This window comes from Orcinus orca, chromosome 11, assembly GCF_937001465.1.
Source record: "Orcinus orca chromosome 11, mOrcOrc1.1, whole genome shotgun sequence".
Taxonomy (NCBI): Eukaryota; Metazoa; Chordata; class Mammalia; order Artiodactyla; family Delphinidae; genus Orcinus; species Orcinus orca.
The window spans coordinates 92,537,902-92,561,462 of NC_064569.1; the positions used below are offsets into that span (position 1 = coordinate 92,537,902).

Consider the following 23,561-nt stretch of genomic DNA (forward strand, 5'->3'; position numbering starts at 1 on the left):
AACTAGGAAGGAAGGGCTGAAGGTTCCTTCCAGGAAAGTCTCTGTCCCCTGGCTCCCCTCAGAGCACGTTCCTGTCCTCAAGGTCAACCAGGGAAAAAAACTTGGGGCCAGGTTGCCGCAGGCCTCTGCTAATGAGAAACCCCAGTAAGGATCCCAAGGCACCTCAGGGTCTGTGACACCTGAGGGCAGCCATTGCTGGGGAAAGGGCAGGGGCCCAGACTAGCCCACACCACAGAGGGCCAGGCACAGCATTCAGGGCCTCTCTCCCATCCTCCACAGTAGACCCTCCCCAGCTTATCTTCTCCCCTCTTGAGACCGGCTTTCTCCCCAGCTCCACCTGTAGGCAATCTTACCCGAAGACACAAGGCCCAGTTCAAATGCCACCTCCTCCAGGAAGCCTCCCTGGACTTCCTCAATCAGTCCTCTGCCTCCCTGGCCCCTTCTACCACTGTTTTGGCCTTTTAGCCCTACCAGTTCCTGGCCTCTGTCTTCCTCACCACATCAGACAAATCTCTGAGAGCAGAGACTGCATTCCTTACTCACCACTGCCTCCTCACAGGGTACCCAGCCCAGGGTCTGGCCCACAGCAGGCGCTTACTTAATATGTGTTAAGTGAAATCGCCTCCTGGGAAAGGAAAGTTCTAACAATAGTAATAATAATAGCTACCCTTCATTGACCATCGCCTCCTGGGAAAGGAAAGTCCTAACAATAGTAATAATAATGGCTACCCTTCATTGACCGTCACCTACAGGACAGGTAGTGAATTTTATGGCTCATCACAGGGCCCAGGCGAGGAAGCAGCTCAACCAAGGTCACTCAGCTGGTGAGAGGCAAAGCCAGCATTTGAACTCGGGTTGGTCTGACTTGGAAATGCATGCTGGGTGATAGAAGTGAGAGCATGGGGTAGCCCCCTTCGCCCCACTGCTAGTCTCCCCAAGCTGGGGAACTAGCCTGCCGTACAAATCTTGGAGAACCCAACGCTGCCCCCTTCCCTGCAATGCCCAGGTGTGTCTGAGCCCCTGCCGGGAGTCCAGCCCATGGAGAGTGTCCCTGGAGTGGTCCCAGCAGGAGGACATCTGCCCTCAAGGTGGTTGCAGTCCAGTTGGGGTGAAAAGGACCCCCTTCCTATGCTGGCTGTGACCATTTGTTCCCCAAATGCGCCAGGAGCACAGACATCGCTGTCTCATTGGAGAGCTAGCTCACAGAGTAACCGATGCCAATATGGAGGAGGGACCAGGAGCAGGGGAGAGGCTCACTGTGGAGGAGGGCCTCCAGGAGGAGGTGACATTGCAAAGAAGCCTTCAAAGATGTTTTGCCCAAGGGCAACCCATTGATGAATGTGAGTATGGTGTGTGCCTGAGAAAGATGACATGCTCAGAAAGTCATGTTGGTCAGCAGAGGCCAGGTATGAGTTGATGTAAGATCGTGAACAGGGAATGAGTGGGTGGAGGGACCCATGTAGGTACAGGCGGGCGGGTAGATGGCTGTGGGTGTGGGCAGTGGAACAAGGGTTGCTGGATGGATAGAGTGGGGGGGGGATATATGGGTGGGTAAATGGATAGGGGTGGAAGGAGGCATGGGTGGGGAGGTGGATGGATGGGTGGGGGGTAGCTAGATAACGGATAGGGCTGTAGGCAGTGGGTCAACTGAGGTGTAGTGGGTAGTAGGATGGCGTAGTGGATGGGTAGTAGGTTAACAGATGGATGGGTAAATTGGTGGGTAAATGGATGTGTAGAAGGGTGGGTAGATGGATGGATAGGAGTGTGGGTGGTGGGTGGGTAGATGGGTAGTGGACACTCAGAAGACAGAAGACTGGGGGAATTTTCTGGTGGTCCAGTGGTTAGGACTCTGCACTTCCACTGCAGGGGGCATGGGTTCGATCCCTGGTCCAGGAAATAAGATCCCACATGTCTCGCGGCATCACCAAAAAAGAAAAAAAAAAAAAAGACAAAGGACTGAGAAGAGCAATCAGTGGGTCATCGAACAGATGCATAAACTGACCAAAAGCCGAGCCAGACTTTGGGATGGAAACGATGCATCCTCCCAGGGAGGGACTGGGATGGGGGCTGATAGATGTGGCCAACTCACTCAGCTCAAGGCTCCCACTCCAAACCTCACTGGAGCCTGGTGGGCAGCCACTGGCATTCCTAGGTCCCCAAGAGGGAAGTGACCCCTTTAGCTGTGCCCTGCCCCCTCCACCCTAGCTCCATAAAGGACTCCCTGCCCAGAAACTGCCTCCTTTCCATAAGCCCCAGGCCTCAGCCCACCCAGTCTGCAGGGTGAGCTGAGGCAGCAGCTGAGCTCTGTGATTATGGCTCAAGGGGCCTGGTTCCTCAGCACACAGGAAGAGAGGGGGCCGCCTGAACTCCAGGCAGCCAGTCCCACCTAGCGGCTCCCAGTCCCCAGCTGGGAGGCATTTGTTCTGCATTCTGCACGCTGATTACAGCTCTGCCAGGGTTAACCCCTGCGCTCCTGGGCACAGTCTCTTGACAAGGGAAGGAAGGGGATCACAGGAAATAGGGAGAGGAGAAAACCATGGGAAATGGGGACTGCTCATCCCTGCATCTTACACAAGGATGCCCAGACCCCTCCCTTTCTCTCATTTTCCGGAAGGAAAAACTGAGCTGGATCCTTAAATCAGGAGTGAAGCCAAGAACAGGAATGCAGCCTATATAGAGAAGTACTGTACTTCTATCTGGAGAGAGGTTTAGAATGAGGGGAGAGCGCCTCTCAGTCTCAGTTTACCCATCTGTAAAATGGGGCAACGAATTTCTAACTCACAGGTTGCCTCACAGAGAGCTAGCAGAGACAAAGTGACCGGCACATAGTAGGAAGGTTCTCGACCACTGGTTGTTCTTTGCCTGCCCCTGAGCCCGGAGCTAAAGCAGATAGAGAGTATGTACGGCAGGTTGTAACTCTCTCCATTAACACTGCTCTCTCGGCCATATCTCTGGGGCTCTCAGCAAGTAGTAAATACCCACGAGCAGCAAATTTCCACGCTGGTATTATACCCATTTTACAGACAAGAAACTTGAGGTTCAGAGAGGCCAAGTGCCTTACCCGTGGTCTCAGGGCCTCTGACATCACACCAAACTTTGCCAGCTGCTCCGGGGGTCTTCTGACTAGATGTGTAATTTATTGTCTAACCAGGTCACCTTTGAGAGTGAAAGGAAGTGATATTAATAATTACGCTGGGACAGTAGGCATCATCTGGGACCGTCCTGGGCAAACCGGGAAGTATGGCCATCCTGCCACAGTTGGAGGCTTTGGGAAAGTCACTTTGCTTCTCTGCAAAATGGACATGATGGCAGTATTGCCCCTACAGGGATCTCATGAGGATTAAATGTGATGACGCATGTGAGGGACTACAGGGCCTAGTATGCATTAGATGCTCAATAAATGCTGCTTATTACTACTGCTGTTAAGGATGATAACCACAGAGCGCTAGTCCCTGCCTCCGTCACTGTCCTTCACGGACATTCTCGGCTCACAGCAAGAGCTTCCAAATTCACACTTGATCACACAGCTTGCTGGCTTGGTGAGGTGGGACACCTGGCCCAAGCTTAATCCCCCAACGCCTGGCCCAAGTCTCTCCCAGCCCTTGACTGTGCCCCCCATCTGGGCCTCTCAGGGGCAGCCCCCCTTCCCCCATGCTATTCAGTGCCTCTGAGATGTTCCAAATTTTCCCGGGGCAAAGCATCTTCAAGCCTGACCCCAGGGAAAGAGCTCTGACCGACTGGAGTCTCAGTGCTACTGCTGTGTGAGCAAGTGCTGGAATTCTCTACACCTCAGTTTTCCCATCTGTCCAGCTAGGGAAATAACCCCTCCCTTGGTGGCCAGCACGAGGATTCTGGGAGCCAATGAAAGGAGCACAGCGGTCTGAACCGCAAAAACATCCTCCTTCCACGTGTGTGTAAATATGGCTCCTCCTCCAGCCACACCTGCCTCCTCCATGCAGATCCTTAGCTTGTTCTATCTCTTGCCAGGTGTGTGTGCATTTCCACTGCCCTTCCCTCTGCCTGTGTGTCCTTTACAAGTTAACTCTGGTATCACCTCTTCTAGGACACCTTGCTGAGCCCCGCCGCCCCTCTCCTGCAGGCTGTGTTAGGGGTCTCTTTGGGCGAGGACAGCCCCAGGTCTTCCTGCCTGTCCTCAGGGGCCTCACAGTCACAGGGGAGTATCAGAGGAGGTCAAGACAGCATGAGGCAGGGATCAGAGATCTATCTCCCCTCCTTGAGGACGGCACAGAGTGCTGTCCCTGGCTGATTCCCTGCCCCTCACGGGTGGGGTTGAGGGTGCTCAATAAAGCTGTCGGAACCCATCTATCTGAGGCGCAACCTCATGTAATTGTTCAGCAAGATTCCTAGGTGCTGACACAGCAGAGGACACTTAACAACATAACATCTGATGCCTGCTGCTATTATGCCATTTTACAGATGGGAAAAGCAAGGCACAGAAAGGATAAGCAGTGACCAGAACAAAATAGGAAGCCAGGCTGTTGAGTTCCAAGGTCCACAGCCCTGACCACACAACACACCGCTCTACCAGTGGCCTGCACCCCAGTCTGGCTCATGTCTGTGTCCTGGTACCCGCGGGGGCCTGTACTGGAGCAAAAAGGAAAGGGGGATTAGGAGTAAGGGTGGGTATCCCAGCTTGTAGAATTTAAGGTCTAAGCAGGACTCTGGCATTCAAGGCCTCTGAGATCCGGCTTCCCTGTTCCCCAAACTCCCGCAGGGAGCTGCTGAAGAGCCCAGCAGCGAGAGTTACCAGGTCAGGGCGTCCCAAGGCCACGCAGGGAGACGGTGGAAGAGGGCTTGGGATCCGAGGACCGAGTCACCTCGCCCCGGCAACCCGCACGTTCCCCGGCTCCCCCTGCCCCAGGCAGCAGGCAAAAGCCTGACCGGACGTCCCCGCCGCTCCCCCTCCAGCTTTCGCCGCCGCCGCTCGGGGCGGCGTGATCGGTGCCCGGGACGGGGCCCCGGCCCCGCCCGCAGACGGGAGGGGAGAGGCGGGAGGAGGGAGCGGGCCCACACCCCGCCCCCGCCCCCGGAGCCAGCCCGCGGAGCCCGCGGCCAGGGCGGCGCAGACCGGCCCAGCCACTCGCCCGGGCTGCGCGCCGGGACGCGCTGCCGACGCGTCCGCCCTTCGCCCCCAGCTCCTGCGGCTCGCGGAGAGAAGGTAACTGCGAGCTGGCCCGCGGGTCGTCGAGCCCGGGGTGGGCGTGGACACCGGCAGGGGGATCGCGGCGCCGCGGGGACTTGGCACCTCCGCTAGGCTCAAGGAGCGGGGGAGGGGGGCCAGCCTGCCAACGTCGCCCCGGGTGACAACAGGCAGGCCCGGAGCGCTGGCCGCGGGAGCGGCAACGGGACGCTCCAAGTTTTCGGGTTGTTTTGCAATGTTCCCGGCGGGAAGAGTGGGGCAGAGAATTGGAAGGTAAAGCGGGTTGCGGGAGGAGGGGGCGAGTCGAGGGCAGTCTAGGCTCCTTCCTGCCCTGGGAAAGGAAGGGAAGGAACGGGGAGGGGGCTATGTGTCGGAATGTCTGGCCCCTTGTCGAGGCCGGCGCGGAGAGCGGGAAGTGGGGGGGACCGCTGGGGAGATGGTCCAGGCACCCTGCCCCCTCCCCAACCGCCGCATTCCAGGCCGGAGCAGCGGATGAGGTCATCCCGTCCGGTTCCCCTCGGGCCAAGGCAGCCGGCTGCCCCCTTACCGGCGGAGCGACCCTCCGCATTCTAACTCCGTACCTCCCAGAGGGAATGTTTTCTGGCCAAAATCTTTCCCGGGACTTCCAATCCCGACTGCCCTCGAGACTGTTCTATTCTTGCCGAGACAGGCAAGACTCGAGAAGTTTGAAGCCCATTTTCTGGATCGGGAAACTGAGGCTCAGACTGGCCCGGAAGCCACAGCCGCACGAAACGCGGCGCAGGGACTGGAACCGAGGACTTGGGGAGACCCTACCGGAAGCCAGTCAGCCTCGCCGAGCCAAAGGCTGATTCGGCTCTAACTTGGGGTGTCTGGGCAAGAAGCGTCTCCCCCTCTTCCTCCTTCCTCCCCTGTGGCCCAAGGTGCTCCCTCCTACTACTATCCCCCTTGACGTCCTGAGAACGGGGTCTCCGCTGCCACTGTGGACAGCTTGCTACGCTCTTTCTGGCCTCAGTTTCCGCGTCTTGAAGTGGCTGGACTCTGAGAACCAGAAGAAGGCAGCCCCCAGGGAGTTAACCCCTTGTTCCAGAGGCCAGAGCAGCCCTAACAGAGACAGGGTCCCGCTGCGCATTGGCAGGGGTGGTGTTACCCAGCGGGACACTTGCGAGAGGGGGGCTATGTGCAGGGAGTGGCCTCCAGGATGAGAGGTAGTGCCCGCTAGGGGCCTGCGGGTGACCCCCAGGTGAACGCTAGGGTGCCGCGGCCCCCACACCCGACTCAGCCTTGCCTCTCCCCCTCCCCCCACCTTGGTTCCTCCAACCACAGGTGCCTCCACAGCGGCCCCTGCTGGCCTTCCCTAACGCATGGTCCCTGCTTCCGGCCCCAAATCTTGTCCTCGTGGTCACCACCGCTATTGAGCAAGCACCTACCAAGTACCCAGGCCTGACTGTCCTCTGTAGGGTAAACATGCGACACTGAGGCTGCACGGTGACCACTCTAGCCCAGGTCACAGACACCGAATCTGCAGAGCTGAGTCTCCTGCCTCCCAGGCCTGCCCTTCTGTACTCAGCGGCTGGGTACCTGCCCGGACCCCAACAACTCTTCCCCACACCCCTGGAGTCTTCGCCCACTCCCCTGGCATTTACTGTTGATGTTGGTCGACTCCTGGGGAGGTTCCCAGCCACACCACTTTTTTTTGTTCTCTGACTTGGGGCAAGTCAGTTCCATTTCTGTGCCTCATTTTTTCCATCTGTAAAATGGGTATTTGTGAGCATTAGCAGGTAGTATTCCTGGACAGGTGAGGGGAGATAGGCCATGTTCCTGGACAGCCGGAGCCCTGCTTACTCCAGGGCCAGGTGGGGCACCCCTAACCACCAGCAATACCTAGTGGTCAGAGTCAAGTGCCAAGCGGGCTGCCATCAAGGGTCCCCAGAATGAGAGATGTTAGTGTCAGAATGTTGGCTTTGAAACCCAGCCCTGCTTCAGGAGCCAAGGGTTTAATTGACAGCATCTTCCACTCTTAAAACTCTCCTGCGAGAGGACCAGCTTCGATGCAGTTCTTGTTTTCCACGTGGGAAAACAGGTCCCCAGTAGCAGTGCCCTGCCCTCAGCTCCACAATGCCGCAGGTCTCTCTACAGCAGTGGGTGGGGTAGAGATCTTTTGGAGGTGCCCAGAGATATTTGGGAGGTGGGGGCATCACAAGATTGGGGCAGAAGCTGGTCTCACAAGTCAAAGTGGCCATGGGTGTTGGGTGGGGGCTGGAGCCCCTTTTGCTGAGAAAGGAGGGGCTGCTTCTAGAAGCCAGGGAATTGGGGGCTGGAGAGAGGTGGGTGTGGCCCCATGGCAGACACATTGACCCCTCTTCATGACATTTCAGGATGACACCCTCCCCCCCTCCTCCAGAGATTTAATCCTCATCTCAGCAGAGCAGGGAAACCTGGCGCATGGCAGGTACCTGCCATGTGACCTTGGCCAAGTTCCTTCTCTCCAAGCCGCGGCTCTTCCTGTAAAATGGGCTAACCCTCCAGCTTTTCGGGGCTGTTGGAGAATCAGATGACATCATGCAGTGGCTGGCCAAATGCAGAGCGCTTCATAACTTCAGCAAACATTCCACAAGGACTTCTTGGTGCCTGGGGTGCCAGGGAAAGGGATGATTCAGAACCGCCCCCCAGGGGGGAGGAGTTAGGGTTGGGAGAGGATCAGATGGTGGGAAGGGAAGAGAATGTAGTCAGAAAACAAAGCAAGCTTTGTTTTATTGCCTCCTTTGTTTTTATCTTGTTATTTAACCTATTTTGAATTTCAAATAACATTTGAAGGGCAGAATTGAGGTTTTTACGCTTGGAGGTGGCAGCAAAAAATTTTTTTTTAAGTTGACACTCAGATCTAGGTGTTCTTGTTAAGAATCATTATCAACGTTTATCAGCTCAGGTGCCAGGCCTGTGGAGGTAAATGACTTGCCCAAGGTCACACTGTGAGGCCACTGAATCCTCCACCTACCCTCACTCGGAAGGTGACAAGGGGTGAACCTTTGGCATGAAGGTATCACAAAGAACTCCTGTGATTAAACTGGTATTGATTTGGCACTTGGCCGCCTGCAGAGCCCAAGCTGAGTGCTGGGATGGAGGGAGGAGGGAAAATCCAGGCAGTGGCCCCAGCCTCAGAGTGTGTTGTGATCTGGAGAGACAAGACTGGGCTCCATGGGCCAGTAAAGGCTACGTGAGTCAAAGGCTCTGAGTTGACGTCTCTACCGGCTCTTTTTTTTTTTTTTTTTTTTTTTTTTTTTGCGGTACGCGGGCCTCTCACTGTTGTGGCCTCTCCCATTGCGGAGCACAGGCTCAGCGGCCGTGGCTCACGCGCCCAGCCACTCCATGGCATGTGGGATCTTCCCGGACCGGGGCACGAACCCGTGTCCCCTGCATCGGCAGGCAGACTCTCAACCACTGCGCCACCAGGGAAGGTAGAGGGGAAGCCCTCTACCAGCTCTCTTGATGTGACCTTGAGCAAGCTTGGCCTCTCTGGGCCACAGGAAAACCAAATGTGGGAACATAGGCTCATAGGTGTCCTCCAGCGTACACTTTCTATGATACTAGAAGGGGTAGCGTCGGACCAGGAGAAGCTTAGGGAAGACTGGGACTGGGGAAGAAAGTGGGGGAGAGATCAGGAGGGCAGGGAGTAGGCAAGAAATAGCTTTTGGCACCAGCTTTTTCCAAAACTTGTTCCCCGGTGACAAGGCTTTTGTCAAAACTATGATAATGTTCTTTCCTGCGGGCCTTCTCAGAGCCTTGAATATGCTCAGGCATGTAGTAGGCATCTGGAAAAACCACTTTTGACCACAGGATCCTTTTTCCAGGAAGCATCTAGAAGGCGGGTTCTGCTGTTTACACAGCAGTTCACAAAACCTTCATTGGGCACCTCCTCCCTCCTGGCCTTGCTGGAAGACAATTTAACCCAACAAGAAGGGAGGTGACTTACTCAACCCACCAGCAGGAGGCCCTTGGAGTTCAAGGGCTCTGGGGTTGGGAGCCCTGCTTCACCATTGCCTACTGTGTGGCGTCGGGCAAGTCCCTTCACTTCTTTGTGCCTCAGTTTCTCCTCTCTCTGTAGAGCCTCCGTCAGGGCTGTTGTCTGGGTTAAATGAGTGATGAACTTAAGCCATTGGCGCTCAGTAGGTGCTTCATCAGTGGGCGCCGTATAACGACCACTCATACTTTTTACCTACACACAGCTTAAGTGTGCAGCTCGATGAATTTTTTGTGCCCCCTCCCAGTCTATACCTGTTCAAAGGCAACCACAATTCTGATTTCTATCACATTGTTTTGTTTTGCCTGTTCTTAAATTTTCTGTACGTGGAAATATGCGATGTGTCCTCCTTTGTGTGTCTGTCTGCTCAGCATTTTCTCCGTGTTCCCCATCATTTGTTCTTTTTTTTTACTTTTTGCTCACACCACGAAGCATTCGGGGATCTTAGCTCCCCAACCAGGGAGGGAACCTGCACTTCCTGCAGTGGAAGCGCAGAGTCTTAACCACTGGACCACCAGGGAGTCCCCATTTGTTCTCTTTAGCTGTTATTATTTGGACCCAGGATGCCCCCAGGCCTACCACTACTTTTCTTTCTTTTAGGTCTCCACCCCTGGGCAGGAGAGGGGCTGTCCGCATTTGAGGCACGTCTGGTGCTTTCTGTGTTCCTGGACAGAACACCTACAGCTGCTTCCACAGGGCTAGGAGCCAGGCCTCAGGGACAGACAAGCCATGGACTTCCCATAGCCTCAGTATTTGGGGGCAGCACCTTAGGAGAGCAGGGGCGCAGGCTCCATCCGCCCCCTTTCACCGAGAAGGAGGGAGCTGAGAAGCGGACCCTTAGCCCAGCCCAGCGCCCTCGCCAGGCCCCCCCGTGGGCATGGACCAGCAGCTGTGAACAGCCAGAGCCGATGCCGGGCCCCCAGGGGGCCGGAGGAGCCCCGGCCATGAACCTGGGCAAGCTCTCACCCGTGGGCTGGGTGTCCAGCTCGCAGGGGAAGAGGCGGCTGACTGCGGACATGATCAGCCCCCCGCTCGGGGACTTCCGCCACACCATGCATGTGGGCCGTGGCGGGGACGTCTTCGGCGACACCTCCTTCCTCAGCAACCACGGTGGCAGCTCACGGGGCACCCACCGCTCGCCCCGCAGCTTCCTGGCCAAGAAGCTGCAGCTGGTGCGGAGGGTAGGGGCGCCGCCCCGGAGGATGGCTTCCCCACCTGCGCCTTCACCTGCTCCACCCGCCATCTCCCCCATCATCAAGAACGCCATCTCCCTGCCTCAGCTCAACCAGGCCGCCTACGACAGCCTCGTGGTGGGCAAGCTCAGCTTCGACCGCAGCCCTGCCACCTCCACAGATGGCCACTCCAGTTACGGTGAGGGCCTGGGCTATCTGCCTATTTTCCAGAGGCTGAGTCCCAGGGGGTTTGATGGTTCAGGAAAGACTCCAAGTGAGCTCTTTTCCCCACGGCATTTCAGCCTCCGTGGAGGTCAGGCCCAAACCCCAAATCATGGATGGAGCGGGTGTGGGGGGGGGTCACAGGGTGGGAACCTGCTCACTCCCCAAAACACTGAGGTTAAGAGGTGAGGAGATGGGGTTTGAGTTCTACCTGCCCCTGAGCTGCCCCACCCCACACCCAGGCTCTTGGCCTGGCTGCCCACTTCAATGGAAGCAGCTCCCTTGTGTCAGAATGATATAGTGGAGAGGCAGAGAGCCAGGGCTCTGGATTCAAATTCTGGTTCTGCCTGATTCCCAGTGATCCAACTGACTGCTGTTAAGTCAAGTCCTGGCCTGTATAATGGGCCCCTCAGGGTCACTGCTAAGATTCAGTGAGATGATACACATACTCAGTGTGGCCCAGAATCTGGCACATAGTAGGTGCTCAGGACACAGGAGCTGTCGCTGTGTCGTTATGTGAACAAAGGTTCCTGTAACTTGGCAAATTTGGAAAACCACTTGCGTGGACAGAAGCCAGAGGCCCTTCCTGCCGGGGTGGGGAGTGGCAGGTGTAACCTTGGCTCCCCCTCTGGACAGCTCACCTGGGAACCGGGGCCCCTGCTGCCACCTGGTGGCCATTTCCTGCCCTGCAGTTTTGCCCCAGCACCGGAGGCTTCCTCCGGTGCTCCGTCTCCAGGGGTGATGCTTAGAACCTCACTGACGGCTGGTCCACAGTCCCACCACTATATCTCAGTCCTGGTAGTCCTGGAGCCAGGGGCTGGGACAGAGGACCTTTGGAGGGCCTTTGCCTGTCCTCTGGGTCTTGATTTCTATGTAGTCAGACTCTGGGTGCTGCTTCCATCCCTGTGCCCACAAACCAGCCCATATGCTATAGGTTCATGGCAGGGAACCAGGGGTCATACAAGTTCGCAGCTGGGACTGAGAGTCAGGAGATTTGAGCTCCAGGCTTGGCTTCAGCCCATCAAACTCTGTGGCCCTGAGCTAGCCCTTCCCGTCGTCCCAAACTGAGCCTCACTTTCTTCATCTGCAAAATGGGAATGAGGATTATGTAAATTCCCAGGGTTGACAGGAGGATCACACAAGAGACCACGGGGCTCACTGTATTGGGAAGACGGGGAAAACTGAGGCCAGATGAGGGAGTGGCTTGCCAAAGGCCACAGAGCAAGCTGGAGTTGGTCCTGGCTTTCCCCTCCCCAGTTCCTGGTTAGGGACCCCAGCTATGACCCTGGTCCCTATTTCTCTTCTAGGCCTGGACTCCGGGTTCTGCACCATCTCTCGCCTGCCTCGCCCAGAAAAGCCTCGTGACCGAGACCGTGATAGCTCCTTCCCCTCTGAGCCTGAGCTTCGCCGCTCTGACTCCCTCCTGTCCTTCCGCCTGGACCTCGACCTTGGGCCCTCTCTCCTCAGTGAGCTGCTGGGGGTCATGAGCCTCTCAGAAGGCTCTGCAGCCGAGACCCCAGCCCCAGCCCCTGCTGCAAATGCCCCAGCCCTTGTTGCAAACCCCCCAACCCCTGCCTCAAGCCCCCCACCCCGTGGACAGTGCCCCAATGGGGTAACCCTGGGGTTGGGCCCAACGGCCGAGGCGAGGGCCAGCCCAGTAGGAGAGCGTCCCTGTGCACCTGCTGGCGTGGGCCCCGGCAGGCACTGGGGAGCAGGCCGTGGTGGCAGCCAAAGCAGCTGCCACTACGCTGAGATGGGTGCTCGGCGCGAGCTGGTCGAGGCGCTGCCCCAGGCTCGGGCCTCTTGGGAGAGCCTGGACGAAGGGTGGGGGCCACCGCAGGCAGGCAGCAGGGCCTCCGTGCCTAGCACGGTGCAAGCCAACACCTTCAAGTTTGCTGAAGCTGAGGAGGATGACGAGGTCAAGGTGTGAGCAGCTGGGCATGGGCTCAGGACCCCAGCCAGCCTCGGGGTACCGCCTATGAACCCCCCGGGCGCAGAGCCAGCCCGTCACCTGACAGCTGGGTCCCGCCAACGAAAGATGGGAGAAAACCCAAGTTGTCCCCAGACCCCTCCACACCCCTGCAGGACAGACATGGGAGGGAGGCCAGAGGAGACCAGGCTTGTCCTGGGACCTGCGTGTTCCCATGGGCCGTGCTGGGCCGCCCTGCCTCCCCCCACTGCCACTCTGGACCCAGTAGCCATTGCTCGGGCCCACCCGCCACCCCAGGCCATCCCCACCAGCTGGAGGGCCTCGCCTCACAGTACAGCCTTTGTGCTGGGAAAGCTGCCCTTGCTGGGTGGGGGTGGGGAGCATAGCACATAGAGCCTTTGTCCCCTCTCTCAAAGGGACCGCCTGCCCCAGCTCATCCTGGAGTTGCCCCCAGCAGGGTCCCCACTGCCTTTCTGAGAGCCCCAGCACTTGCTAAGGCTGCTTCCCCGACATTCCCCCCGCCACCCCACTTGTCCCAGAAGCCTCAGAGAAAAGTCAGGTGTGACCTCACAGTGGGGGAATCCCACTTTCCCGTGCACCCCAGACCTGCCTGTGGGTCCTGATTAAAAAAGGCTTTTTTGATAAAAGGTGTCCTGCAAGATGCTTGAGGACCTGGGAGGACAATGTCAGCGCCACCTGCTTGAGTCCCCTAAGCACTGGGTTTGGAAAGCCAAGGACTCCCCCAGGGGGCCCCAGTGAGGGGAAGGGCCGAGGCATTGGGTAATGAGTAATTAGGCCGGAATGAATAGCCCTGCGATAAGAGGCCCAGGTGGGAGCCCTTATCTATAGTTCCGGGAACAGCCCCGAGCCCAGGTGCCTGGAACCATAATCCCACAGGGCAGCTTGGCACTTGCCCTGGTGATAAAAGGAGACAAGCAGGCAGGACTGGTGGCTTAGAGGTGTTCGGGAGCACATCCCAACCCCCATGTGGCAGTCCAAGGACCTCATGCCTCAGTTTCCTCATCTGTATCATGAGGATGCTGGGAGCATTAAGATAGTGGAAAGCACCACAGTTCCTACCACGGAAAGACTCTATAAAGGTGGATTCTTTTGTTGGTTCTTAGCCTTGGGGGATGAGCGCAGAGGGTTAGGAACAGCAGATGGGAAGCGGGGGACCCAAGGGCTGCTGATCCCGCGTGACTGGAGGTAGCTGGGAGTCAGGAGCCGGAATCCGCTCCGGGGTCTTGCGTTCTGGCGAGGTGCTGCCCTCAGTCTAGCTTGAAGGAGGAGATGCTGAACCCGCCCTGCACACTCAGGTATCTCAAGTGGTTGTGGCCCAGCCTGTTGGGAAAGGTCAACTGGTGCCCGTCTGGCATCTTCACCTTGAATTCATTGTTCTCGAAGGTCACGAGGAGCTGCAGTGGGAGGGAAGGCATCAGGGAGGCAGGAGCACCCTGGAAAGGGGCCACGGCAGTGCCTGGTGGGCCAGGGTGCCCTACCATCTGGGCTCTCTCCTTGATATCCTCCTCAGGCCCCTTCCGCCTTTGACCTCACCTTGACCTCTGATCCCGGTGTGAAGCACATGTGACTGTCCCGTTGCTCCTGCCCCCAGCAGTTGTCATCCCATGTGTTGCAGACGATGGTGGATTCATCGAAACGTGGGTTGAAATGCAGGTTCAGTTTATCTGTCCCCTGGCCCAGATTAATCACAAAGCTGCAGGGGAAGGAGTAACAGGTGAGAATAAGGGGCCAGCCCTGGCTAAAGCAGCTTGGGGTGCAGGGCTGACCACAAACTGGAAGAATCACCAAAGGTTGTGTTAATCAAGGTCTGTGCCTTAAAACAAGGGAGGTGACAACTTGATCAGACTTGGCACTGGAGTATCACATTCCATTTAGAGCACAGACTAAGGTTCCTGACAAGAGGGTAACTAATAGTGACATTTCAGGAAATGAAGGTGTCTATCCTGGGGGAAAGAATTGCTGTTCTCAACTCTCTGAAGACCCATTAAGTTTGGCCATAAATAGTTGGACACCTAAAGTGGTGAGCTCCCTGTCATTAGAGGTATGCAATCAGGAGTTGTGTGATCTCTTGAAAAGATCACTACAGGGGCCTGAGTTAGATAGACCTTCAGGGTCCCTGAGAGTGGGATGTTCTGAGTCATGGGGTGCCTTCATTGGGACGTCTCAGACCAGAGGTATCCCACATTTCTGCAACCCTTAGGGACCCACGCAGGAGAAAGGGGTGATTTTCTCTTGGCTCCTACACAATGCATCTGTCTGCCTTTCCCCAACCAAAAGTTGATGGAGATCAGTCCCAAGAAATGCTGACATTGTCCTGCACACAGGAGAGGCCAACGCTGAGCTGTAACACCTGAGGCGGAGAAATGCCTCTGATTCTAATGGAGAGAAGGCAAACAAGACCGCTTGGCGGCCCCTGGCGGCTGTCGCTAGTATAATGCGTGTGAAAGGCCGGCCTCTGACCCTTCAGCTGGGTCAAGAGGGTGGTTCCCCGGGGGTTTGGGCCTTCAGTAGAGGCACCTGACTCGCAGAGGACTGGGCAGAGCTTCCGGGATTTCTCACTTGCCCCTTCAGCGTCTGCTGGGGGCCAAGGAAACTGAGCACATGGCATCCGCTGTGGATTCTGAAGCCTCAGATGTGAAAGCAGCCCTAACAGAAGAGGAGCCAGCAGGGGTGTGGGAGGGGGTGAGAGCGTGCAAGAGTGTACAAAAGGCCCCTGGTCTGAGGTCACGCTAGTTGTCCGACCATTTCACAAGGCTGCCCTTCCCAGCCTGCTCCAGGTCTGTGGGCAGCCCCCCTCCCCCTCCTGCCTCACCCTCCCCCCCACTGGCTCACCCATCAGCATGTCCTGCCTCCCCCTCCCCCCCCACTGGCTCACCCATCAGCATGTCCTGCCTCCCCCTCCCCCCACTGGCTCACCCATCAGCATGTCCTGCCTCCCCCTCCCCCTACTGGCTCACCCATCAGGCTGTCCTGCCTCCCCCTCCCACCCACTGGCTCACCCATCAGCATGTCCTGCCTCCCCCTCCCCCCACTGGCTCACCCATCAGCATGTCCTGCCTCACCTGCCCCCCACTGGCTCACCCATCAGCACAGTCTGCGATCTTGCCCTTGATCTTCAGGGTTGTCCCCACCTTCATGTCCATGTTCAGAATCTCAAATTTCCCCTGCACCAACAGAGAAACAACCCACACAAATCAATCACACACGTGCCCAGCGCTCTTCTGCTGCTGAAGCCCATTCACCAGCATCATCCCATCCCGACCTGGCCCCAGGCCTCAGTCTCCCTCTGCCCACATGAGAGCACGGAGCTGGGAAGGGAAAGAGCCAGAGTGCTCAGATCAGAGCTTCCCGGAGCCCCTCTCTTGCCCATTTTGCTTCACTCTCATCCACTGCGGCCTGAAGAACAGCCAGATCTGGAGACATAGGGCCCAGCTGAGGGAACCTCAGTTTGCCCATCTATGACATGGATAGAATGACTACTGCCCACCTCACTGTTCCCAAACGTGTTCAAGTGATGATGCACAGCGCCCTCTGCAAAATTCCCCAAACAAGGATATGCTTAGTTCTTGCATGAACTTGGAGTCATTTTACTGACAGAAAATGACTGTATCACAGGCAGGTCTAGGCCCATCCCAAACGAAGAATCTATAAAGCTCCGTAAGTCACATGTCTGAACATGTCCATCAAAATCCCTCTCCCTACCTCACTTTCCTCATCTATAAAATGGGCTGATTTGATGTATTCACTCAGAACCAGTTGCCGAGCGTCCACTGTGTGACAGATGCTGTTGGAGGCCCTGAGGTTAATAGCGCCTCCGTTGAGCTGGTTGGGAGGATGAGAGCTCACGTTTGTGAAGCCCACAAGTAGGGCACGGGCTAAAAGCAAATCAAGGGACTGTGGTCATTATGCTTATTTATTGCTACTACAGTATCCATCTGCTTCCTATTTTTCCATCGACCTTGGCACTGTCTGAATTTCCATAGAGCAGGGGTTCCCACAACTTTACTACGGTTAGAGGGAGGCTCTCGAAGCTGGGTTTTCAAAGCTCATTATCCCAGCCTGAGAAAATGTCCAGTTTTCACATCCATGGTTGGAGGGTGTGTAGTCGGGCCAGACAGGATATAGCAGCCACCAAATATTTAGAACACTTTATGGGAGAACACGTTTACATTGTGGGATTTCTGTTCACTGATTTTTTTTTTTTTTTTTTTTTCTGGAGGGAGCACATCTGGGAAGCCCTGAACCAACTCGTGGGACTAGGGCGCTTTGCTGAAAGTCAAGGGCGGTGTCCGTGGGGGGAGGATCAATATTCCCCTGCTGGCACAGGGGTAGGGTTGCCCAGTTCTCCTGGAGGCAGTGCCTTTTAAAAGGAAGGCCTGAGGGCTTCCCTGGTGGCGCAGTGGTTAAGAATCCGCCTGCCGATGCAGGGGACACGGGGTTCGAGCCCTGGTCCGGGAAGATCCCACGTGCCGCAGAGCAACTAAGCCCGTGCACCACAGCTACTGAGCCTGCACGCCTGGAGCCCGTGCTCCGCAACGGGAGAAGCCACCGCAATGAGAAGCCCGTGCACCACAGTGAAGAGTAGCCCCTGCTCGCCGCAACTAGAGAAAGCCCGCATGCAGCAATGAAGACCCAACACAGCTTAAATAAATAAATAAATAAAACTAAGTTTTTTAAAAAGGAAGGCCTGAAAGAGGGCTTGCCAAGCCCAGGAGAGTGGAGCACCACAGCACGTCAGACCCTACGATGCCTCAGAGCAGGGTTTCCCAGCCTCGGCACCCTGGACATTGGGGCTGGATCACTCTTGTGGGTCTGTCCTGTGTGCTGTAGGTGGTAGAGCAGCATCCCTGGTCTCTATCCACCCGGTGCCAGTAGCACCCTCCCCCCAAGTTGTGATGACCAAAAATGTCTCCAGACGTGGCCAGACGTCCCCTGGGTGGGGGGAAATCTCCCTGCCTTCGAGAAAGTGGGATTCGGAGGCAGGAGACCTAACTCCTCAGATGGGCGCTTAGGGTAACAGCTGGATCACCGGCCAGACTGGATTAAAATTCTCCTTCAGCCTCTCACAGATGGACAGAGAATGCCTTCCTTAGAGAGGTTATCCAGTCCGTCCCAAAGGAGAACATGGGCGCCCTGCCGCCAAGCAGACCCTCACAGCTGTGTGCCCTGCGGCACGCACAGTCCCCACCAGATGGCGTGAGGACTCTCCTGTCTCCTCCTAGTTGCATGCGCCACCCACCAGGACCCTGGGACAGTCAGGGTGGGACTGGGATGGGGAGAAGCACCCCCGCTGCCCCTGTGCATCCTGCTGGCTGCCCGGCTCAAACAGAAGAACCCGAGAGCCCAAGGCTGCTGCAGGGCAGGGGCATGAGAAAAGCCGGGCTCGGGGTGTATCTGGACAAACAGGGATGCCCATGGGAGGGGGCCTGACCCCGCTGCTTAACAAAGCCTGAAGCCCAGAGAGAGACAGGGAGGCAAAGCTGGGGTCGGGGTGGGGGCAGGTGTCAGGGGTCGGGATCTAGTGCCAGCTCTGTCCCTAGCTGGCCAAGTGACTAGGGGCCAGGTGTGCCGCCTTCCGAACCTCGGTTCCCCCATCTTTAATATAAGAGGTTTGGACTAGGTGGTCTCTGAGGAAGGAGGAAAAAAAGGGAGGGATGAGATGACCAGAGGAAGGAGAAAGTAGGGAAAGTCTCTGGGCACAGAGGTCCTCCCTGGGAGGCAGAGGGTGGGGAGAGCACCATGCCATCCATGCTGGACCCTCCAGTCACATCCACACCCTGCATCCCACCTGTGCTGACTTGAATACTGTCTCCCGGGAAACCATGTCTACTCGCAGCCAGTGAATGAGAACTATTTGGAAATAGGGCCAAGCTGAGGTGAGGTCGTAGTGGCTGAGGGTGAGTCCTAAATCCAATACGACTGGCGTCCTTATAAGAAGAGGGAAAGTTGGACCCGGAAACACAGACGCACAGAAAAGACCACGTGAAGACGGAGGCAGAGTTTGGAGGGACACAGCTACAAGCCAGGGATGGCCACAGATTGCCGGCAACCAACAGAAGCTGGAAAAGACGTGAAAGAATCCTCCCCTAGAGCCTTCAGAGAGAGCACGTCCCTGTCAACACCTGGATTTCAGACCCCAAGCCTCCAAAACTGCGAGACAATCAATTTGTTAAGGCAGCCTCAGGAAACCAATATACCATCCTCAGAAGATGCCATCTGTGATCCAATTCCCCAAATATGGGAGACTGAGGCTCAGGGAGGGGACCTTGTCAAAGTACCTTGTCCAAGGCCACACAGGAGGCTATGGTAGAGCAGGGTTTGCAATAAAAGAATTAGCGAGGGGCCTCAAAGAACCCCCACCCCTGCAATGTACAGCTTGTGATATTGGGCAAGTTAATCTTCGAGTCTCAGTTCTTCATCTTTAAGAGGTTAAAGATGTCTATAGATGTTAGCAGTATTGCCACGATTCATATTTCTAATGAGAGGGAGTTCCCTGGCGGTCCAGAGGTTAGGACTCCAGCGCTTCCACTGCAGGGGGCCCCGGGTTTGATCCCTGGTCGGGGAAATAAGATCCCAGAAGCTGAGGGGGATAGGCAAAAAAAGAAAATTACTGATGAGAAAACTGAGGCTAGAGGGGGAAAGAAACAGGCTAAGAACAGTGGTGGAGGGAGCAGAGGACCTTGGTGCTAAAGGGCTGTGGAGGGACTTCCCTGGTGGTCCAATGATTAAGACTCTACACTACCAATGCAGGGGACCTGGTTCAATCCCTGGCTGGGGAACAGATCCCACATGCCCACAGCTAAAAATCCCGCGCGTGCAGCAACTGAGACCCGGCGCAGCCAAGTAAATAAATATTTTTTTAAAAAGGGGGTGGGCTGTGGAGGTGATCTGTCCAACTTCCTCAGTATACAGATGAGGAAACGGAGGCTGGAGGGGCAGCGATGCTCTTCCGCCAGCATCCACCCCACCCCCACTCAGGCGAAGAGGCAGAGGGTTGGAGGAGGTGGGCATTGGGGAGCCAGCATCCTCACCGACATGGTGGCGGCTCCTGACGGCAGCTCTCGGTGGCTCCCGGAGATCTGGGCTCAGGGTCTCACCACACAGCCCAGCTTATATCCTAGAATATTACACATTAACTCCTCCAAGGCCATAAATGAGGACTTTGGTCCTTTCTGCCAGGGTGTTTCTCCATCCGCACCTCCTGGTACCCAGAACAAACAGGCAGAAGCCTCCTCACCCCGGCCCAGCCCACTCAGCCCAGAGCATCCTCCTGGCCTCCCTCCAGCCCAGCTTCCCAGCCTCCTCCCAGATCTCGAGGGCATGTGAACCCAGAAGCAGCGCTGAACTGGGCGCCAGGAGCGGGAACAAACCATGTGAGCTTGTCAGGCTACCCAACAGCCCTGAGCCCCACTTTCTCATCCTGAAACAGAGATTTGTTGGTAAAAATCTGTATACTTTTATGATGTCCAGATTCATTTTGAGAGTCTTTTGTTTTCTCCCCTCACCTCATGATTTTTCTGATTGTCTGTGTAAGTTTTAAAAGCAATACATGGTGGATTCAAAGAAAACATCTAGAAGTATCAATAACAAACTAAGTAGGGAAGGGAGTGGGAGGGCTGGGGAGGGTGGGGTGGGTAATGGGATTTCCCTGCTTTGCTCTTTACTCCTGTTACTTATGTAATTGACATACGATCAGTCATAATCCCACCGCCAGGATGGAACCTGCTTTTTTTTTTTTGCGTTACGCGGGCCTCTCACTGCTGTGGCCTCTCCCGTTGCGGAGCACAGGCTCCGGACGCGCAGGCTCAGCGGCCATGGCTCACGGGCCCAGCCGCTCCGCGGCATGTGGGATCTTCCCAGACCGGGGCACGAACCCGTGTCCCCTGCATCGGCAGGCGGACTCTCAACCACTGCGCCACCGGGGAAGCCCGAACCTGCTTATTTTATTGGCACATTTCCTTCCATGCGGTTTTCAATGGATTTATATCATAGACACACGCTGTCTATTCAATTGTTGATCCTGCTTCATTCAGTAAACATTAAAGCCCACAAATCTATATTTCAGACCTATATCTTAATGGCAGTGAAATACTCTACCTTTCAATGACTAAATTTATTCAACCTATTTCCTTATGCTGAACACTTACATTAATTCCAAGTTTGCTATTAAAAATGCTACTGCATTCAATTATTTGCACATAATGTCTGGCAACATCATGACAACTTTTTTAAGGCAGATTCCCAGAAGTAGAATTTTTCTAGAGCCCTGGTCTGGCGAGCTTGAGAGTTTTCCATTAGAGCTGGTGGTAGCCACTCTGGGTGGGGTGCCGGTGGGCCAGCCCTGCTGAAGGCCCTTCTGTGCCAGGAGCTGACAGGTGGCTCACTGCGCAGCACTCACAGAGGACACGACATTGAGTTCCCGGCCCGCCCCGAGATGAGAGTGATTTCCTTGCAAGGAAACTGATTCTTTCTTGATCTTTCTCCCAGGGCCATTGTAAAACCCAAACAAGATAAGGAGTTGAAAGGGCTTCATAAACAGAAACTCTCTAATCAACAGAAACTACACCTTGTACAGGTGACATTTTTCTGATGATAGTAGTAATTCTAGCCCACCGTAGAAAGTACAAAATAAAAAGAACTTAAAAGTTCACTTGTTTTAAAAGAATGTTTAAAGACAGAAGAACATGACCACACTTATGAATTGTGCTCTTTTCTGTGTGTATGTTTTACATCAATGGAAGATTTTGTGTGTGTGTGTGTGTGTGTGTGGTACGCGGGCCTCTCACTGTTGTGGCCTCTCCTGTTGCGGAGCACAGGCCCCAGACGTGCAGGCCCAGCAGCCATGGCTCACAGGCCCAGCTGCTCTGCGGCATGTGGGATCTTCCCGGACTGGGGCACGAACCCGTGTTCCCTGCATCGGCAGGCGGACTCTCAACTACTGCGCCAGCAGGGAAGCCCAACCTTGGTCTTTTTTAAAGAACCAGCTCTTGGTTTTGTTCCCTTCATTATTTTCTGCTTTTATGCTAATTAACTTTTAGGGGTTTTTTTTTTTTTTACTTTTTCTTTTATTGCTCTTTTTCTAACTTCTTGAGGTGAATGTTTAGTTCATTGACTTTTCATCTTTTCTTCTTACTAATAACTGTATTTAAAGCTATGAATTTTCCTCTACCTACTACTACGGCCCCTTCTCGTAGGTTTTCAGATGTTCTGCTCAATATTCCAAATGTTACCCTTGAATCAAGCCGGATGATCAGAAAGTTGTTCTCAGCACTTAGTACATGCTTAATAAATATTTACTGACTGACTGACTGAACAGCAAAAATCATCATCATCATCAAGGAAGAGTTAGAAAGTGAAACATCAATACTACAGGATTGGCTAAGTTAATGGTGCTAAGAAGATATAAATAGGGGCTTCCCTGGTGGCGCAGTGGTTGAGAATCTGCCTGCCAATGCAGGGGGCACGGGTTCGAGCCCTGGTCTGGGAAGATCCCACATGCCACGGAGCAACTAGGCCCGTGAGCCACAACTACTGAGCCTGCGCATCTGGAGCCTGTGCTCCGCACCAAGAGAGGCCGCGACAGTGAGAGGCCTGCGCACCGCAATGAAGAGTGGCCCCCGCTCGCCGCAACTAGAGAAAGCCCTCGCACAGAAAGGAAGACCCAACACAGCCAAAAATAACTAAATAAATAAATTTTAAAAATTAAAAAATAAAGAAAATATAAATGAACTATTACACGGCCATCAGAAATCACACTTTGAGGAGACCCTCAGTGGCGTGGTTCCTTGCTCATGGTACAGTGTTAAGTGAATAAAGCGGCTACAAAAGCAAGTTCCCAGGATTTCACGATGGGCGCTTACAGATCTGCCTTCGCTGAATTGTACCGCAGGCCACCAGGCTGCACTGAGGGACGACACTGAGGAGCAGCCACAACAAAGCTGCTGGCGTGTCCACCTCTGAGGTGCCAAGGAGGACGTGGCCTAGCCGGCCACACAGGGTCTCCCTCATGGAACACAAGCACAAAAGGCTTGATTCAAATGCATGGGATTGAGGGCCCCCATAGAAGAAAAGTACAAAATAAAGCCAGGCCTTAAAGAGGCCAAGTCTAGTAGTGAGACAAGCTTGGGCACAGGAAACGACTAGAAAATAATTAATGACACCCCAATGGAAGGCTTCAGAAAGTCCCAGATTCCTGGGGCCGAGGGGGTTCTCCAATGTCATCTGGAGGTCAGTACAGCTCTGGAATCTTGGTTCTAACCTCTCTGAGTTCAGTCTCCTCCTCTGTAAAATGAGAGCAATAAGTGTTGCGAGGATTAAGGGAGACAAAGCCTGGTACTTCGTTAATAATTAACGGAAAAGATTTGCCATTATTATCAGGAGCCCAGTGCCCTACCTGTGTCAGCTGGGAGGAAGGCTGCTCACCTCCACCTGGCGGCCGAGTCTGAGCCCCAGGCCTGTGGGAATGTTCTCCTTGCAAACTCCCAGGGCCCCATCATGACTTTTGTGAGCCTGAGGTGCTTCTGCTTTCATGGGTCCCTTCCTCCAGTAGAAAATATATATTACGTACACATAGACGTAAACATACATATATTTAATCATATTTTATGACTGTATTGAAAAAATATATCAATGTTACATATATATTTTTTAATAAATAAATTTATTCATTTATTTCTTTCTGACTGCGTTGGGTCTTCGTTGCTACGTGAGGGCTTTCTCTAGTTGCAGAGAGCGGACTTCTCATTGCGGTGGCTTCTCTTGTTGCGGAGCACAGGCTCTAGGTGCGCAGGCTTCAGTACTTGTGGCGCACAGGCTTAGCTCTCCGTGACATGTGGTATCTTCCCCGACCAGGGATCGACCCGTGTCCCCTGCGTTGGCCGGCGGATTCTTAACAACTGAGCCACCAGGGAAGTCCCTCAATGTTATTTATTAAAACACTATTGTCGACCTGAAAGTTCATTTTCTCTTCTGATTTTATTTTTTTGGCCACACCACGTGACATATGGAATCTTAGTTCCTCGACCAGGGATGGAACCTGTGCCCCCTGCCGTGGAA

General features: G+C 55.0%; 2 protein-coding genes across 3 annotated transcripts; one reads left to right on the top strand and one right to left on the bottom strand.

Annotated features, from left to right (window-relative positions):
- The first annotated feature begins 5,030 nt into the window (after window positions 1–5,030).
- Window positions 5,031–13,132, top strand: CDC42EP1 (CDC42 effector protein 1). Of its 2 annotated transcripts, none has more exons than XM_004279452.3 (3): window positions 5,031–5,179; window positions 9,762–10,532; window positions 11,863–13,132. In XM_004279452.3, the coding sequence occupies exons 2-3, from the start codon at window positions 10,070–10,072 to the stop codon at window positions 12,483–12,485; spliced, it is 1,086 nt and encodes a 361-aa protein (XP_004279500.1). In that variant the 5' UTR covers window positions 5,031–5,179; window positions 9,762–10,069; the 3' UTR covers window positions 12,486–13,132. The 2 variants fall into 2 exon arrangements, with proteins under 2 accessions (XP_004279500.1, XP_033260903.1); XM_033405012.2 differs by lacking the exon at window positions 5,031–5,179 and adding an exon at window positions 5,208–5,434.
- A 477-nt stretch (window positions 13,133–13,609) lies between these two features.
- On the bottom strand, window positions 13,610–15,699 carry LGALS2 (galectin 2). The gene is made up of 3 exons (XM_004279453.3): window positions 15,588–15,699; window positions 14,040–14,199; window positions 13,610–13,900 (listed from the first exon to the last, which is right to left on the bottom strand). Exons 1-3 carry the CDS (start codon window positions 15,647–15,649, stop codon window positions 13,754–13,756), a joined length of 369 nt encoding a protein of 122 aa, XP_004279501.1. The 5' UTR covers window positions 15,650–15,699; the 3' UTR covers window positions 13,610–13,753.
- Between the last annotated feature and the right edge of the window lie 7,862 nt (window positions 15,700–23,561).

Excerpts from the sequence above, each read along its gene's own strand:
- CDC42EP1 (XM_004279452.3), top strand. The coding sequence starts at position 10,070 with ATGCCGGGCCCCCAGGGGGCCGGAGGAGCCCCGGCCATGAACCTGGGC. Across the intron at positions 10,533-11,862 it reads AGATGGCCACTCCAGTTACG|GCCTGGACTCCGGGTTCTGC; the intron begins GTGAGGGCCTGG and ends TTTCTCTTCTAG.
- LGALS2 (XM_004279453.3), bottom strand. The coding sequence starts at position 15,649 with ATGGACATGAAGGTGGGGACAACCCTGAAGATCAAGGGCAAGATCGCA. Across the intron at positions 14,200-15,587 it reads ATCGCAGACTGTGCTGATGG|CTTTGTGATTAATCTGGGCC; the intron begins GTGAGCCAGTGG and ends CTTCCCCTGCAG. Across the intron at positions 13,901-14,039 it reads CACCGGGATCAGAGGTCAAG|CTCCTCGTGACCTTCGAGAA; the intron begins GTGAGGTCAAAG and ends CTCCCACTGCAG.